General features: G+C 37.9%; 1 protein-coding gene across 50 annotated transcripts in view; it reads left to right on the forward strand.

Moving 5' to 3' along the window:
• The first annotated feature begins 555 nt into the window (after window positions 1-555).
• The window catches only part of PCM1 (pericentriolar material 1), a 101107-nt gene continuing 82509 nt past the window's right edge, over window positions 556-19153 (forward strand). For 7 of the 50 annotated variants that reach the window (XM_031013709.3, XM_031013713.3, XM_055348843.2 and 4 more), the window contains exons 1-7: window positions 772-1156; window positions 2676-2743; window positions 13611-13728; window positions 15139-15384; window positions 16747-17016; window positions 17711-17881; window positions 18062-18178. In XM_031013709.3, coding sequence (XP_030869569.3) covers window positions 13633-13728; window positions 15139-15384; window positions 16747-17016; window positions 17711-17881; window positions 18062-18178 — 900 coding nt within the window. In that variant the 5' untranslated portion in view covers window positions 772-1156; window positions 2676-2743; window positions 13611-13632. Of the gene's footprint in view, window positions 1157-2170; window positions 2228-2675; window positions 2744-12736; window positions 12886-13610; window positions 13729-15138; window positions 15385-16746; window positions 17017-17710; window positions 17882-18061; window positions 18179-19153 lie in introns of all 50 variants that reach the window. The other 43 variants (XM_055348848.2, XM_055348850.2, XM_055348862.2 and 40 more) reach the window with 18 other exon arrangements.

Consider the following 19153-nt stretch of genomic DNA (forward strand, 5'->3'; position numbering starts at 1 on the left):
CTTCTTTTTACCTTTATTTTGCTTAAAAAGTTATTCCATAATTATAAACTGCGTAAAACTAGAAGAATGCCCTTGCACTCAACTAAAACTGACAGGTGTTTTACCTTTCCAGTCAGGCACATTGAAGGCCTTGTGACTTTATTGATTTTTGTTTTTTTAAAGGGAGGACCTGCCAATTTACAAATGTTAATAGAGCTGTAACAGGAGAGTATAAATAAAAAGATAATTCAGAAAAAATTTACTGAAATTAAGTTTGGATTAAAATCATCTGGCTCTTTTAAGGAAAAGGGACATTAACCAAAAGTGTCGTTAACTATCAACAATATTTATGATTCTCTCACTCAGTAGATACATAATGACGTTTGGCAAATTGTTTAACTTCCGTGGCAATCCCCTCATATGTAAAATCAGGAGGGTGGACTACATTGTAAGTGTCCTTTTATTTCCACCTCTTCGTGACCGGATGTGGGGTGAGGAAGGGGCAAAAAAGCGATCCCGGTCTTGGCTCCTTCTTCCGGCACGGGCCGGAGCTGACACCCCGACGGAAAACCGCACAGCGCCCTCGGTCTTTCTCCACGGGCTGAGGGATCAATGCACTTCCGCATAGGCCTAAGGCCCCACGCTCCGCGATCAGCGCCGGAAGCGCACAGCATGCTGGGATTTGTAGTCCTCCACCTGTGGCCGGCAGGCGTTTAGAACGCGAGGTTTAGTGGGCATTCTGGGATACATAGTTCCTGGGCGGGTGGGGGCGGATTCGTTGGTGTAAATCTGTTTTCGGCTTAAAGAGCCAGAAGCGACACCGCAGACTCCGGCGGGTCACATGACTCCAGTCTAGCTCGCACTGCGGCTCCCGCCCGGGCGAATTCTCGCCCCCGCGCGGCCGTTGCCGAGGAGACGGCGCATGTCCCGCCGCGCGTTGCCCCCTCTGCAGTCCCCCCGCCCCTCTTCTCCCACCACAATGAGATCCTAAGATGGCGGTGGCTGCGGCGGTTGGGGCTGCGTAGCTGAGGTCGAAAAGGCGGCCACTGGGGCCGAGGCAGCCAGGAAACGTGTGGGCCTCTCTGCTGCGGTCTTCGAGGGCCGACCGCTGCCGGCGGCGGGTCGTGGGGGCTGACTGTCGCTCTGCCTTTGACAGGAGAGGCTGCTTCTTGTAGAGGTAATGCCTGCGCGTCCCCAGCCCTTGGCAACCGAGGGCGGCGCGCCCCAGGGGCCGGAGAGTAACGGCTCCGGGACACCTGGCCCTGTTGGGTCTGGCCACGGGCCCACGCCTCCTCGGTAGGTTCCCGGGTCTTCCTGCCCCGGGCTTCCCGTGCCCTAGGCGGTCAGTCCGCCCCCTCCCTTAGGACTGACCGCCGGGATCCCCGGGTGAGCACCTCGGGACGCGTTGGTGATTGCAGGACTCCCTTCTTGCTTCCTCGCCCCTCCTGCTGGCCCTGTCGGGGAGGCTGTTCTGCGTCCCGGTGGCTCCGGGAATGCCCCTTGCGGGCGGAGAAAGCGGAGCGGGGGCTCTGCTTTGGGTGCCAGGGGCACTGGGTCGAGTTCTCAGAGAAACAGGCCTTGGTGGCCATAGTTCTTCCCCGCGTTCCCTCTGTGGAACTCTTGGTGTCCAGAGTTTGGGGTGCAGAAGGGCGGATGAGGAGCAAGGCGATTCTGAAGAGTTGCAGTTGGGCTGTGAGCTGCAGGATTTCCGCCGTCTCTGGTGCTGTGGGAGCCGACGGGCCGGGGGAGGCGTTCCTGGGAATGTTAATGGAGTAATTATTGCCCCTTCTTTCTCCCTTCCTGCAGATCTAGTTAGAATTGGGCCTAGAACCGAGAAAGACTAAATGCCAAGTGGGACTGGGGGAAACGTCGTTTGGTTTGCAGAAACTGGCGTTTGGGGATTAGGCCCCGCCAGGGAGGCTGGGCGCGCCAACTTTGCATCCCTCAGCCTACTCCCCAGGAACTCGCCTGGTTTAATTTTTTTGTTTTTGTTTTTTTGAGCGAATTGAGGTCTGCATTGTGTGTCTTACGGGTGACGGTTCGTGTTTGGGCGTTGGAAGGAGCGGGCTTTCTGGGCGCCCCTACCACCCCCGCCCCATAACCGCTTTCCAGACTCCGCCTGCTGGTGTTCTCTGGTTACCGGAGTGGGTGTTGCAGAGCCTCGGGTGCACCTGCTCCTTTCTTTCCCTAGGACCTTCCTGGTGAGGACCGCTGAACACCAATACAATACAGAGTTTTTGAATTGAAGGTAAACCTGGTATTTATGTAGTGACGAGGTTATTTTATTATGAAGTACAGTAGCTTTTAAATGAGCAAACATTTTTAAAATCATCGGATATACGAGGTTGTTATGTAGTTTGAGTAACAGGAAGCTCGATCAATCAGAGGAGTAAACTTTAGCATAGACTATTAAAGGATAGTTAGGGCTAACCATCTTTGTTATACTGTTCCGAAATAGGTATCACTTTGCTGTTTGGTAGGATTTCAGAAATTTAGAGGATTTAAGCATTTATGCATATCACACTATTTTCCAAAAGAATTGAGGTAACTTAAATTTAAAATATGGATAAGTTATATTTTTCCCCTTCTTTTGATCTTTCTAAACATATTTTAGACCAGAACTGTAGTATTTGTTATTCTGTATTTCATAGCGTAAGTAATTTACTTAAGTGATACATATTTTTAATCCTAATTAGGAAACAGCTTTGAAGTGTGGAGCGGGAAAGGAGCAGTTTCTGAGCTGCAAAAACTAGTTTCTAAACAGGTAATTTGACATTATTATCTGTATTATCCTTTGTATTAGAGTTGGAGAAGACTTTATGGTGGACACTGCTGTCACAGTTACAGTGCATGACTGAGGATCCTCTCTACTTAGTAAAGAAACTTTCTGGGTTCACCGCCCTGTTTGCTCTGCTTTTCGGCGTGTTGCTTTGGCATGCGGGTATATCTTTGTTAGGAAAGGCCCTGTCATTCCTAATTATTAATTACTAGAATGGTTTATGCAGTACCGTTTGAAATTTATTTGTCTTCACAGAATTTTTTCAACCTGTTTGAATTTGTCCTATAACTGGATAGCCTCTCTTTCCAAATCCATTTAATCTCAAGTTCTCTTCTACAACATTCCTATTAATTGGCTGTTCATGAACTCTACTTTTCGAACTTGTTATACCTTGACCGAAGTTTAGTTGTCTAAAATTACTTTGTTATTATTTTTTGTACTTCGATCTCCCTTTCCTGGTATAAAGTTACTTGAAACATTACTTTTAGCGCATAGTACATTGTCACATGCAAGTGACATAAAGGTATTCTCTGTCCAGCAGAATAAAGTCAGTGGTGTAGAATGTAAGTTCACTAGGAGAAGTTCAATAATTGTTTGCAAAGGGCAGTTTGGAAAAATGGCTAAAAGATAATTAGAAGTTTGTTAAAAGCTTTTTAGAAATAATTGCTCTTCAGAAAAAAACTCAGAAATAAATAACCTAAATTTAATTCTACTCTTAAAATTTTAAGAAAGTTCATTTTGAAAGTTTTGTAGAAATTGGCTGGGCGCAGTGGCTCACGCCTGTAATCCCAGCACTTTGGGAGGCCGAGGTGGGCGGATGACGAGGTCAGGAGATCGAGACCATCTGGCTAACATGGTGAAACCCCATCTCTAATAAAAATACAAAAAAGATTAGCCAGGCGTGGTGGCGGGCACCTGTAGTCCCAGCTACTCTGGAGGCAGAGGCAGGAGAATGGCATGAACCTGGGAGCAGGAGGTTGCAGTGAGCCAAGATTGTGCCACTGCACCCCAGCCTAGGCAACAGAGTGAGACTCCGTCTCAAAAAAAAAAAGGAAAGAAACTTTTGTAGAAATCAATATATATTCTTGCTTTCTACAAAAGCAGACAGATTTTTATTTTATAGCTCTCTTATGAGGACCTGAAATGAGACTGTCATGAGAAAATACGAATAGGTGGTTGATGTATATCTTAATTATAATTCTCAGTGGGTTTTTTTTTTTTTTTAAACTGGAAGACTAACAAAACAGGGCAAGAAAAATGGAACTCAAGGGAAAGGTCACGTGTGAATGTGTGTGTTAGAGTTGTTAATACTAGAGTGATTGCTGTATGGTAGGCTTTAGTAAAATAAACAATAATTACAAAATTAGTTATAAAATTTTCCTTTTAGCACATTGGGGAAGATGATGGGTAAGACGAATAAAAATAAAGGGTAATTGAGTTAACTTAAATTGGAAGACCTGGGTTTTTTCAATAGGAGATTTGGCCATTTTTTTCTGAAGGAGGAAGGTGGATTTGAGACTTGGAGAAACTAGTAAGGCTGTGAGATTCACAGTACAGAACTAAGAAGACAACCAGAAATACCTATCAGTACTTTCATTTTTACGGATTTGAGTGCCCTACAACGTGCTATGTAATGACTACTACAGATACAACAGTGTGCAAAACAGACAGGGTGCCTTTCTTCATGGAGTAAATTTATATTTTAAAAGTATCTATGTGTATGTAGAGTGTAGTATACCTTAATAGTGATCACAGTCAATGCCATTTTGTGATTTCCCCACTTTTTGACAGCTTGAGAATAGTAGCAGAGAAAACAAGACAGTGGAGTTTAGTCAGAATTGAGTTGACACAGTAGGCAAGTAGGTGAGGAAGTGAAGGATGCTAGCTAGGAAGGCATTTTTGCAATGACTTAGTTGGGTTTGGGTTTGGGTTTGAGTAAAGAATCAAGGGATTGATGGATTTAGGGAGAGAGAAACGATCAAGGGGCTGGTAGTATTCAGGAAGGCTAAGAGCAGTTTCAGCAGGAATAAAGTGAGAGAAGTAGAATGCAAAAACTTATGATCAGAAAGAGGAACTTCAGAAGTTCAGGATCCTGAACAAATTATCAGTTCAGTATTGGAATAGAGAAGATGAGATGGATATTGGAATTGAGGCCAGAGTCCTAGAAAAGTCATTGCAAGTATTTAGTTCATGAAAGCAGGGAATGAAGTAGAAAGTGAAACCATGCGCCAGTTACTGTCAGGAAAAGTACAGGCATATCTTGGATATTTTCAGAGGTGATTATGAGTAATTTAATGCCATTTGAGAAAAAAATAATTTTTTTCGTTACTGATTACTTTGATTTTTTTTTTTGTTTTTTTGTTTTTTTTTTTTTTTTGGAGACAGAGTCTTCCTCTGTTGTCCAGGGTGGAGTGCAGTGGCACTATCTTGGCTCACTGCATCCCTCTCCTCCCGAGTTCAAGCAATTGATTCTCCTTACTCAGCCTACCAAACAGCTGGGATTACAGGAATGCCCCACCACATGTGGCTAATATTTGCATTTTTAGTAGAGGCAGAGTTTCGCCATGTTGACCAGGCGAATCAAGTGATCCGCCCGCCTCAGCTTCCCAAAGTAGTGGGATCACAGGCGTGAGCCACTGCACCCAGCCTGATTACTTGATTACTTTGAATTTCTTCTTTACCTTATATTCTTATTTCAAAGGTAAACTGTAGTCATAGGTATTTTCATGGTAATTAATACTGTGGTATTCTACCGTAATATGTCTCTATAGTTAGAATCCTGCAACGGGATATTCTTTTTTTTGGCGATGGAGTCTTGCTCTGGCACCCACTGGAGTGCAGCAGCACAGTCTTGGCTCACTGCAACCTCTGCCTCCCAGGTTCAAGTGATTCTCCTGCCTCAGCCTCCCAAGTAGCTGGGATTACAGACGCGTGCCACCACGTCCGACTAATTTTTGTATTTTTAATATAGATGGGGTTTTACCATGTTGGTCAGGCTAGTCTTCAACTCCTGACCTCGTGATCCGCCTGCCTCAGCTTCCCTAAGTCCTGGGATTACAGGCATGGGCCACCGCGCCCAGCCTAACAGGATTTTCTTAAAAAAAAAAAAAAAAAAATTAGTCATTGAAAGTAGCTTAAAATTGCCATAGTATGTTTTCATTTTTGTGTCTTTGTAAAAAAAAAAAAAAAACCACTAAGGCTGTCAAAAATAGCTAAATGAAACTTGAAAGTAACAGTTTCAACTTCGTTTAGTAAGGCATAGCATGAGTAGAAGTGCGTGTTTAAAGTAGGATTTTATTTTTATCCCCGTTCAGCTACCCATAGTACTGTCATCAATCACTTCTACCAATTGTTTTCTTACAGTTTCAACTTTCTTATCTTACTGTCTTTCTGTTAAACTTGCATGGCAAAATTTCAACCTTTGGTGGATTCAGTGGAGTGTTTATATTGAGGGATATGAGCACTGCTGGAAAAAAATATCTGTAGTACGTGTTATATGAGTGAATAGTCTCTTGTTTCCCTGAGTCTGTAGTGCTGCCCATGGTCATTCTCCATTCCCTACTTTTCTACGCTCTCTCAGACACTGCTGTCTCACCCTCACTTTAATGTACAGTCCTTCCTACTTCACAACACTTAGGAACACCCTTGGTTTCCTACCACCACATCTGCTAACCAGCCTCCAACCAATTCTATCCTTTCTTGTTTTTTTTCAATTAAAGAGATGTTCTTCTTCCTCTCTAAAGCTAATCATTTGTCTTCTGCTCTGGATCCCAATGGCCCCCACTGTCTCAGAGCCCCCATGCTAGTTGCTTGTCTCCTTTCTCTTCTGCATTTTTACAATCTCCCTCTTTTTTTTTTTTTTTTTTTTTTTTTTTTTAGTGAGGCAGAGTTTCTCTCTTGTTGCCCAGGCTGAGTGCAATGGCACGATCTCCGCTCACTGTAACCTCCGCCTCCCGGGTTCAAACGATTCTCCTGCCTCAGCCTCTCGAGTAGCTGGGGTTACAGGCATGTGCCACCATGCCTGGCTAATTTTTGTATTTTTAGTGGAAACAGGGTTTCACAGTTTTGGACAGGCTGGTCTCAAACTCCTGACCGTAGGTGACCCACCCACCTCAGCCTCCCACAGTGCTGGGATTACAGGCGTGAGCCACCGCACCCGACCAGTATCTCCCTCCTTACCAACAAATTGTAAACGTACTCAAGATACTTCTATTTTAATAAAACTTTCTTTATGACCATCTGTGCTTGCTTCTCATCATAGGCTGATTCCTTAAAAATATTAGCTACTAACTTCCTTTATTTTTTCCCTCTTCCTTCCAATAATACATTCCAATTATGGAATTGACCCTCACTACCCCTGCTGAAATTTCTCACCAAAGTCAACAGTAACCTTGTTGCTAAATCCAGGAGGATGCTTCTCAGTACTTCTCTTATCTGGCAAGGTAACTGTTTGGTTTCTTATCACATTCTACTTGATACACTTTTCCCCTTTTGGCAGGCTCTCCTGGTTTCCCTCCTATCTTTCTGTACCTTATTAGTATATTAGTGTGTCCTTTTCCTCTGCCTCTCTATTTAATACCAGTGTATTTAAGATCTGGTCTTCTCTTACTCTTTATCGTCTCCCTGAGTCCTCTTTCCCACTTTTTGAGTGGATGACTCTCCAGCCCAGATTTCTCTCTTGAGAGAGAGATCGCTATTTGTCAGCCGGACAATTTAATTGGGTGTACTATAGGCACCTCAAACTCTCCATTTCTAAAACTTGAACTTGTCATCATCCTCTCTCAACAAAGAAAACTTGTTTCTTTTCTGATCAGTTTAACTGTGTGTCACATACCCAGTTTCTAGCAACCTTTATCCTTTATCTTTTAACTCTTCTATCCTTTAACTCTTCTGCTTCCTTATTGCCTGTGTTGTAATACAGTAGTCTGCCCTATTCTGTGTGGGATACCTTCCAGAGACCCCCAGTGCATGCCTGAAACTGTGGGTAGTACCAAACTCTATGTGTATGTTATTTCCTGTATGTATGTAACTGTGATAAAGTTTATAGATTAGGCTCAGTAAGAGATTAACAATAACTAATAAGATAGAATAGTCACAACAATATGCTGTAATAAAAGTTACAAGAATGTGGTCTCTGTCGCTCAAAATAACGTACTTTACTCACCAGTTTCCTGACCATGGTTGACTATGGGGAACTATAATCCGGTAACACAAAACTGCAGATAAGGTGGGGACTATAGTCACCAACTCCTATTGATCCTGCACAGCAGTTTTGCTTGAATTGGTATTCTGTACATCCTTAGTCTTTTCGTTATTGGAATACTTCCTTTTTTTTTTTTTTTGAGACAGAGTCTCGCTCTTCCGCCCGGGCCGGAGTGCAGTGGCGTTATCTCGGCTCACTGCAAGCTCCGCCTCCCGGGTTCACACCATTCTCCTGCCTCAGCCTCCCGAGTAGCTGGGACACTACAGGTGCCCGCCACCATGCCTGGCTAATTTTTTGTATTTTTAGTAGAGGTGACAGGGTTTCGCTGTGTTAGCCAGGATGGTATCGATCTCCTGACCTCGTGATCCGCCTGCCTTGGCCTCCCAAAATGCTGGGATTACAGGCGTGAGCCACTGCGCCTGACAATTACTGGAATGCTTTCTGTACTTGTAAGTACTAGTTTATATTAATGTGTTTACAGAATAAAATTTAGAAGGCAGAGATTCTGTAGTTTTAATGGTGACATTTAGGTGGTTAAAGAGGTTGACATGAAGAGAGAAATAACATGCCATTACTCTTATGAGGGAGATACTTAGTATTTTTGGGAAATGTTGTGAATGTGGCCGGGTGCGGTGGCTCACACCTGTAATCCCAGCACTTAGGGAGGCCGAGGCGGGCGGATCACGAGGTCAGGAGATGGAGACCATCCTGGCTAACATGGTGAAACCCTGTCTCTACTAAAGATACAACAAAAATTAGCCAGGCGTGGTGGCGGGCGCCTGTAGTCTCAGCTATTGGGGAGGCTGAGGCAGGAGAATGACGTGAACCTGGGAGGCGGAGCTTGTAGTGAGCCCCGATGGCGCCACTGCACTCCAGCCTGGGTGACAGAGCAAGACTCTGTCTCCAAAAAAAAAAAGAAAAGAAAAGAAAAAAGAAAATTCATCCATATGCAATTATTTCTTTAGCTTCATACTAATAGTTTTACTTTTTAAAGGCATACTAATGCTGTGCCTTTTAAACACATTTGGTGTCATCATTAAGTTATAAAGTATTCTACCCCCTATGGCAATCACAGTGTAACAGTGGATGAAATTGTTCGTTTTGCCAACCTAATAGATTAGACTTTAGTAAATTTTGTTTTAAAAAATACTGAAAAAAATCATGTTTTTCCCAAACTAATTAGAGTATACAGTTTTAAAACTGTTTTAGAAACTTATTTTAGTAGTGTTCAAAGTCGTTAGCCAGAAATAGGTCTTTGGAACAAGCTCTGCATTTTAGGGGGAATTTATTGTAATAGGAAAATAGAATGTGTAAAACATTCTTTCTCCAGATATATTCTTTTTTTTTTTGAGATGGAGTCTTGCTCTTGCCCAGGCTGGAGTGCAGTGGCGTGATCTCAGCACACTGCAACCTCTCCCTCCCGGGTTCAATTGATTCTTCTGTTTCAGCCTCCCGAGTAACTAGGACTACAGGCGTGTGCCACCATGCCTGGCTAGTTTTTGTATTTTTAGTAGAGATAGGATTTCGTTATGTTGGCCAGGCTGGTCTTGAATTCCTGACCTTGTGATAACGCCTACCTTGGCCCAGATATATTCTTAATACATTTATCTTACTTTACTATTACTTCATTATTCTATTGATAGAAAGTATAGCTAACATACTGTTTTAAGATAAAAATGATATGTAATAATTTTGACTTAAATATCTTAATTTTCCCTTCCAATTTACGTTTCAAAACAATTGCTGTTAATACTTTTAAATATGGCATCACTTCTGTTGCATGGCTGTTTTATTCTTCAGTATTACAAATTATGTCAGTATATGTAGAAAACAGTAGTTGCAAAATGTTTTATTTAAATGAGTCATTTTGGTTCACTGGATATACTTCTATGGTTATTATTTTTTAAAGTTTTAAAATATATTTCTAGTATAAATAATTATGTAAACTATTCCTGAAAATATGAGACAGAAAAAAAGAAGAAAAATCACCAGTGCCTACCCTGTAACCAATAATTGCTTTTGTGAAAGCACTTTAATAAAGTTTTTTAGCTTTTGTTTAAAAAAATTTATATATAATTTTTCATACTGCTTTTTTACTTTTTTATATTTCTTTTTCCATGATACAACGACAGGTTATATTGTCCAGGCTTCATAATTACATATTTTGAAGGGTACTTAGTATTCTACCCAGCAAGTATAGTACAGTTTGCCTAATAGCATTGATTTTGTCATTTGACATTTAGTGTTGTTTTTTAATTTATCACAATTATAGCGTAATAAACAACTTCATTATAGTTCTTTCCACCATATTTAAGGTTGTTTTCTTAGATTACATATAGAGAGGTAGAATTACTGCGTCAAAAATTCATTTTTAGTTCTTGATACAGTATTGCCAAAATGCTTTCCAGAAATGTTATACTGGTTTATATTCTCAATATAGTGTCTGAGAATTCCATTTTCCTTTTACTGTCATTAGGATTAGATAATATGTAATTTATATGAAAGTTAGCAAATTTAATAGTTTCTTATTTTAATTTGCAGCTGGACTTTATATATTCATATTTATTTTTTTGCAAACTACTTGTTTTGCTTATATTTCTCCAGTTTTATTTTTTTAAAACAAATTCTCTTGATAACAAAGGTATTAACTATACTTAGTATTTCTTTGAGATTTTTTTTCTCCCAAGCTCTCATTTACTATTCTCAGCACACTTAGGAATTTACTTTTATGTGAGTAAAATCTGTTGAACTTTTTATTTTTTATTTCTTTGTGTTCTAAATTTAGTAAGTTCTCTGTTTTTAAAAACCATTCAATTTTCTTGTCTTTTTAAAATCTTAATTGATGTTTAAAATTCTGTTTTAATCTTTGACTGTTTTGATAGTGTGATATAAGGCAGCCTTTCTCAGTTGGGAGAGAATTAAGCTCCAATACCCTAAGGCATCTGTTGTCTACTGTGAATTAACTTTTTTTCTGCGTGTCTGGGATGGATGGTACTGGATATGTACCATCCTTGGGAGAATTGAGAAAGTAATGACTCAAACGATTTTTCCTTTCTTCTATGATTGAGGTGAAGAATACCACTTAAGAAAGACTGTTAAAGCTCTAAATGTATCTTTTTCAAATCTGTTAGCAAATTGTTGTATCAGTGCTCACTCTTACATCATAGAATTGTTGTGAGGCTTAAATGACATAATGGACGTAAAATATTTTAGCATGGTGTTTGGCATGTGGTAAGCAAAATAAAATGCGTTAGCTGTTACTAGTTTTTCTTACTACATTTTTCTGATTACACGTATTTGAGGGTTTTTGTTCCTGAGCTAGTACTAATTTAACCATATAGACAGCATTGTTGAAACCATATAGACAGCTAACTTGGATTAGCATTCTAACCTCCTGACCTCTTTTGCTATTCTTGCTTTTATTTTACAGATGGTAACTTTTTTTCTGATATGTTTATTCTTCCAGATAAATTTTAGAATTATTTTGTCAAGTTCTAAGGAGAATCCCAGTGGGATCTTAACTGGAATTACATTAAGCCAATATACATTTAGAAAAAGTGGTTGGTTGTAATATTTAGTTTCCCATCATGGAAGATAGTTTTTCTACTTATTCACATTTTTTCTCCCATATTGTTTTATAGAGTTTAATAGTGCTTCTTGATAGAGAGCCAAATTATTATTCCTAGATATTTTATATATTTGTCACTATTATAAGTAGCATCGTTTTTCCCCATAATGTTTTCTAAGTGGTATTGGTGATATTTTGACGTTCTTTAGATTTTTAAAAAATACATACTCTTTAAGAATACCACCTTTTCTCTTTTCATTGTTAATATTTCTGTTTCATATTTGTCTGCTTGATAGAATTTCTGAAAGAATGCCAAGTAACTGATACGTAGCATTCTTATTTTGGTCTTTATTGGAGATGTCCTTCATGTCTTGTTTTAAGCATAATGTTGACTGCTTGTTTATACTTACTTTCAACTCTTTAGAGAATTATTAAAGTAATATATTCTCATTAAAAAAACAAAGTAAAATATAACAGGAAGGGTCAATGTATTTGTGATTTTTAAGATTTTTAAAATTAATATTGTTGAATTTTATCATTTTTATTTTGAGATAAAATTTAATTTGCTATATAATTTGTTAATGTAATATGTTATTCTAATAGATATTCTAGCATCAAAACATCTGTGGAACAAATTCTACTTTTTCAGAGTTGATAATCCTTTTGATATTTTTTCTCTAGTGAATGGGATGAGTTAGGATCTTAGAATTAAAGCAACTTGGATTTTTATCATTATTACTATATATTTAATTTTTAACCTTTCTTTTTTTTTTTTTTTGAGATGGTTTTTTGCTAGTCACCCAGGCTGGAGTGCAGTGGTGCAGTCTCGGCTCACTGCAACCTTGGCTTCCTCTGTTGAAGCCATACTCCTGCCTCAGCCTCCTGAGTAGCTGGGATTACAGGCACCTGCCACCACACCCGGCTAATTTTGTATTTTTAGTAGAGATGGGGTTTTACCATGTTGGCCAGGCTGGTCTTGAACTCCTGACCTCAAGTGATCTGCTTACCTCAGCTTCTCAAAGTGCTGGGATTACAGGCGTGAGCCACTGCACCCAGCCTATTAATATTTTTTTATTGCCATTTTTAGCTGAATGACCTTGGCCAAACTGTCTCTTTCGAATGTCAGTGCTTTTGTGTGTAGTTTAATGACTTGTCATGTCCTTTGAATTTTAGATAAAATTATCTCAACCTCTCCTCTTTCAACTAGCACCCTTTCAACCTGTACAATTCCACAGCTAGTGGAAATCCAAAGTCTTCCGCAAGATTATGCAGAAATCTTATTTTCTGATGATCATCTCTGCCTTTGAACCTCTACTTCCACCATTGCTGCTGCTTTTTCTCATCTCTTTGACCCAGGTAGGAAATTAAGTCCCTTTCTTGATTTTCACATGTACAAGCAAAAACCCCATTTTTATGGGGAGGATTAGAGTTTGGTAGTCTATATATAAGATATAGAGAAAGCACTAATATAAATTAAACTAGGGTAGTAAGCATCACTATTCTTAAAATGTCTTCTAGCCACTGCACTTTTGGATTTTTTGGCCCTAGTCCTGCTTCTCTTTCCCTACCTTCTTATCATCTTGCTGTTGTACTTCCTGTTAAAACCAAAATTTTCTTCTTGTTTCGTGCAGAGCATTTCTCCCGTCTTTGAATCTTTGGCATAAAACTAATGCCTGTGTTTTCAGGGTATCATCTTCATCCCAAGTCCATTGTCAGAACAGAGATACTTTCTTTCCTAGGAGAAGTTCTGGGTCTAGCTGTTTATGACATTTTTCCTACTTTATTGTTCTACCCTTTGGAACTGTGTTGAATTAAGTAAGTAAGCTTCAAGCATGCAGACTAGTGCGCACAAGGTATATTCAGGGTTTTTCTTTCCTTCTCTGTCATTCCAACTACCTAGCTCTAATCATAATATGCCTGTCAAAGCTAAGTCAATTTGTCTGTGATGTGGTTGACAGTGCCTCATTTTAGTTCATAAAAATCAGTGCTTCAAAGATTGTATTGCTAAACTTCATGGAATGATTTGAAAATTGAATTTGTTTTTCTGTGTTATAAAGCTCAGTTCTTAACTTGTTTCGCAGAGAGTTAATTGTTAAATCCAGTATGGCCACAGGAGGAGGTCCCTTTGAAGATGGCATGAGTGATCAGGATTTACCAAACTGGAGTAATGAGAATGTTGATGACAGGCTCAACAATATGGTATGATACCTTACTCTTCATGGTGTGTTGTTGGCTATTAATGTTAAAATGCAGTTTTCCCCCTGACCAAATTTAACTCACTGATGCTCTTTGTAAACACTTGCTGGCCAAGATGTTAAGGGACCCTGGGCCGTTTATTATATTAATTGAAGACACAAATCAAATTGAGTTGATTTACTGTTATATAAAGATGTAAAAGTGTTTTTTTTATGGAAACCATGTTTAAGACATGCAGCTGGGTTTTAGGAAGGGACTTGGAGAAGGAATTGGGAAATTATCAAGAATTACTTTTTCACCACCCTAACTCTGCTTTTGAGTGCATCTGCCTAACACAACTTTGTCTTTACAGACCAGTTTTCTCTCCTCTGGTCCATGTGATATACTGTGGCTGTCCCATTGTTCTAAAGTTTTTAGTTATGGGTGCGGTTATGTACTGACTAGTTACCTCTTAGTTCCAATTGGAAATTTTATAGTATGATTATCCTAATTTGGATTAGATATGTGTTTCTTTTTTCAGTCTTCTGTGGCAAGGGTGGGGTGAGGTAAGTAGTGTAACAGGTTGGCAGGAATATTCACTCATAGATTGGGCGGAAGGACAGTTCATAAAGAAGGGGGTTTTGTTAAAATAAGGAAAATATCCCAAGTGGTTTACTATACTAGTACTAAAAGAATTTTCCAGTTGGATAAAGTGGGAATTTACAGACCTTTTTGTTGAATGAATTAGGTTATGTGAGTATAACTAAGTAAATAAAAATGTTTTCTATTTAAAACTATAAGCACTTTTTGTAATTCCATATTAGCTATTATCATGTACATTTTTACCTATAAAAATAATAGCTGTCTTTATTGCTTACTAAATGCTAGGTAGTAATTAGTTTTAATCCTATTTTGAAGGTGACACTATTTTAGAGATTAGGAAACTGAGACTATAGGAAGTAAAATAAATAGCCTAGGGTCACACAGTGGAGTGTTTTTTCAGAAAACAGTAATTAGGTTTAGAACCTAGGTTGATTTGATTTCAGATCTCTTTTTGATACATACTGACTTTATAGGAGATCAGTAAAGGTATCTGTAATTTATTTCACTATTTATAATAGAAAATCACTATGTAAAAAAATCCTCTTGGAAATATTCAGATTGATTTTAGGGTTGGCATTTGAGGATTTGTATTTGTTAGTGATCTTGATAAGAAAATAATCTCTTTTCAGAAGGATGGGCTATAAAATTAAGGTAGATGTAATGAGGGGAAAATGGGTTAATAGAGGTAAATATTTGTCTCTAGGAGTATAAGTCTGTCAAAAATGTCTTGTCTTTTTTAATTTTAAAACTGACCAAAACTTTTTAATTATACCAAACTATTTTCCTGGTTTGATACAGGCCATGTTAATTTTTGCTTTTACTTTTTTAAAGGATTGGGGTGCCCAACAGAAGAAAGCAAATAGATCATCAGAAAAGAATAAGAAAAAGTTTAGTGTAGAAAGTGATAAAAGAGTAACCAATGATATTTCTCCGGAGTCGTCACCAGGAGTTGGAAGGCGAAGAACAAAGACTCCACATACGTTCCCACACAGTAGATACATGAGTCAGATGTCTGTCCCAGAGCAGGCAGAATTAGAGAAACTGAAACAGCGGATAAACTTCAGTGATTTAGATCAGGTTTGTGAATTATTTTTAAAAACGCAGTTATTACTGTGAGAAATACTTGAAATGGATTAAATAATTTGTCTTAGGAATAAAAAATTGAGCTGTTTATGTAATTTTAAAAAAAAGTTTCTGTGCCTATGGAAAGAATTTTAATCACTGGGGATGGTCCTGTGTTCTTTAGAAGGAAATGAAGTCCCATTTCTAAACTTGCTAAAGACATGCATTTCTGGACTTTATACTATGTTATATGACTAACTCAAGTGATTTTGCTATACAACTAAATTTTGCATTTTGGTAACTGAATAAAATTGGTATTAAGTAATGGAAAGTTCCAGTTTAGTATATATATCATTGGCTAAGTGTGGGATGTGCTGGGTTACCTCAAGTTTAGAATGAAACTATTTTCTATTTATAATCACCAAAATAAAGTTTAGATCTAAAAACAAGTAGAAATGATAATAAATTCTTGAGAGATATTTTACTGTTAGATCTATATGTCATAGAGACACACACATTTCCAAAAATGTAGAAAGGTAGATTCAAGTCTGATAATGATGTTGGTAATGATCATGTATCATTTATTTATATCTATTTATCAATTATTGAACACTTGACTGTATGTCAGGCACTGAGCTGAATACTTTTTCAGAAGTTCTTCATGTAGACACAACTTTAATTACATTGATTCATTGGGTCCAAAGCGTATAAAAGCACTATAAGCAAGTAATAAAAAGCAATATGAGTTAAAGTGTGATCCATGGTCCTAGGACACGTTGAGCATCCCTAATAACGGAAATCCGAAATGCTCCAAAATCCAAAACTTTTTAAGTGCCAACATGAGTGGAAAATTTAACACCTGACCTTGTGTGATGGTCTGTAGTGAAAACGCAGTCAAAACTTTGTTTCGTGCACAAAATTATTAAAAATATTGTATAAGATTACCTTCAGATTATGTGTATAAGGTGCACATGAAACATAAATGAATTTTATGTTTAGACTCAGGTCTCTTTCCTAAGATATATCTCATGTTTATGCATATATTCCAAAATTTGAAAAAAAGTGAAACTCCTAACACTTCTTGTCTGAAATATTTTGGATAAGGGGTCCTCAAGCTGTACTTCATTTAGACTTACCTTGTTCATATTCGTCGGTTGAATTGTCTCAGCAAAGTGAAGTCTAGAAAATGCTAATCAAATTTTCATATTGTAGTGAAAGACTGTTACAGAGCCAAAGCTCTTTCAGGTCTTACTGCAAAGCTCTTTGTGTGCACCTTCTGAATCAATATCTGATGGCGAAACTAAGAACATTGGGGTTAAAACAAAATTTTGTTATAAGGTTAATGTTTGTGTGATTTGATTTCTTTTTCATATATAGAGAAGCATTGGAAGTGATTCCCAAGGTAGAGCAACAGCTGCTAACAACAAACGTCAGCTTAGTGAAAACCGAAAGCCCTTCAACTTTTTGCCTATGCAGATTAATACTAACAAGAGCAAAGATGCATCTACAAGTCCCCCAAACAGAGAAACGATTGGATCAGCACAGTGTAAAGAGTTGTTTGCTTCTGCTTTAAGTAATGACCTCTTGCAAAACTGTCAGGTGTCTGAAGAAGATGGGAGGGGAGAACCTGCAATGGAGAGCAGCCAGGTGATAACGTTTGTTTCTTTTGCTCATTCGTTACACAAACCTCAAAATACCAACATTAAGGTTTAGAAAATTAGGTTATGCACACAGGAATTTTAGTTAGGTGGAATTAAAGTGCTTCACTGACCTCCTTCGTTAATCTGCCAGATTTACTTAAAATAGAGTAAATTTCTGTTTATCCAAAAATATTTTAGAAATGGCATATTCAGGTTAGTTAAAGGCTTCTGTCTATTTACAAAGTAGCATATTGCCAGTTTTTAGTAAAGGGGGATTGGAAGGAAAGTGATTAATAGATTTTTGTAGGAATTTTTTAAAATGGCAAATATTCTTTTGAAAAGTTGTAAAACTATAATACATTTAATTAACTTATAACAATATTATGTAAACATTAGGAAAATTTATATAAAAAATTGTATGCAGTTGTAGAAGTAAAATTTTTCAGATACTGTAGATTAAAATTTTGAAATTTATTTTTGAGTTGACAGTGATTGGAGTTTTTAGTATTACCAATTATGTTTTGATTAAAATCTAAGCTGGATTCAGATTTTTTGCATCTGTTAATTCACACAATAATCCAAGTGTCTTTGGTTATCTTCGAAATAAAAATTTGTCAAACTGTTGCTATTGAACTAATTATCCTCAGTTTTATATATTGTGTACTTTCATGCTTTTTTTAAAAAAAATATTTCCCCTGCAGATTGTAAGCAGGCTTGTTCAAATTCGCGATTATATTACTAAAGCTAGTTCCATGCGGGAAGATCTTGTAGAGAAAAATGAGAGATCTGCTAATGTTGAGCGCCTTACTCATCTAATAGATCACCTTAAAGAACAAGAGAAGTCATATATGAAATTTCTTAAAAAAATCCTTGTAAGTATTCGACTTTTAAAATAACATATTATTTTTGTAGTATCTCAGTGTATATTTACTGATGACATTCTGATGCCACCCCAGAGGAGTTAACATATTTTCAGAAAATCATGCCATCCATTATAACAATTTATTGCCCATTTTAATAGTTGTATGATTTATACCACTAAAATATTTCAGGCTAGAGAAAATGAGGAGGAGGATGTTCGGACTATAGATTCAGCTGTGGGATCTGGTTCTGTAGCTGAGAGCACATCGCTAAACATAGATGTGCAGTCTGAGGCTTCAGATACCACGGTAAGCGGCTTTTTGGTAATTAAAGTGCTGGAAATGAAGGTTTAAATTTTTCTCCCAGTTTTCAAGATGTTATTTTTATAGGTGTTCCTTAATGAAAAGTGTATTCCAGGGAAGAACCCCTCAAATTGTTAATGCTGTATGTATTCTTCTGTATTTAAACATGGAAGTTAAGTTTTATTTATTAACGCTAAAAATAGTTTTAATGGTTAATTTGAAAATGTAACTTTTGATCTTCAGTTTATAGAAACATTGTTTTTGTAGTTTTGTTAAGCAAAGCTTCACTAATTTTAAGAAGCATCGAGCAAGTTAAAATTGATGGTGGAATTAAGGGCAATAGGCAACATTAGTGATTACTTAGCATGTAGTCTTTTGGAAATAACCAAGTTCATTTGTCACTGAGGACACCTTAAGGATATTAGAATTTTTCATTTTTTGGGCTCTATCTTAGTACTGGAGCAAAACCAGATGACTGAAAAATCGAGAGAAAGACTAGTAAATGGGACAGGATAGCATTTACATTGTGACTTATTCACAATGAGAAAAATGCTGTAATTGCTGACTTGGCAAAATGAAATTTGTTGAAGTACTGTTTTTCTGAAGAATAGTAATTTACAGAACTTTGAGGAAGGATTTCTAAAACTTAGTGTGGTTCAATGCTAGGGTGTTTTTAGGCATCTTAAACAGGCGTGCCTATAACCATGCATTATTAAACTTTTAACACCTATTACAGACTAGTAAAGCTTTTGTTTTGAGAGGATAAGCATATATCTCTTCGGGTTTTGAGGTGTTCAAAATGCCATTCAGCATTAGGAATTTGAAGGTTTGTTTCCTATTAGTATTGACCTGCATAATTCTTACCTGCCTCCTTTCTCTTCCCGGACCTTCCTAATTTGAAGAGGTGATTTGGATTTCTTTTCCCTACATTATTTTCAACAGGAGATACTTAGAGAGCCTGATCCAAACAGTTTTTGAAGA

Source organism: Gorilla gorilla, chromosome 7, assembly GCF_029281585.2.
Source record: "Gorilla gorilla gorilla isolate KB3781 chromosome 7, NHGRI_mGorGor1-v2.1_pri, whole genome shotgun sequence".
NCBI lineage: Eukaryota > Metazoa > Chordata > Mammalia > Primates > Hominidae > Gorilla > Gorilla gorilla.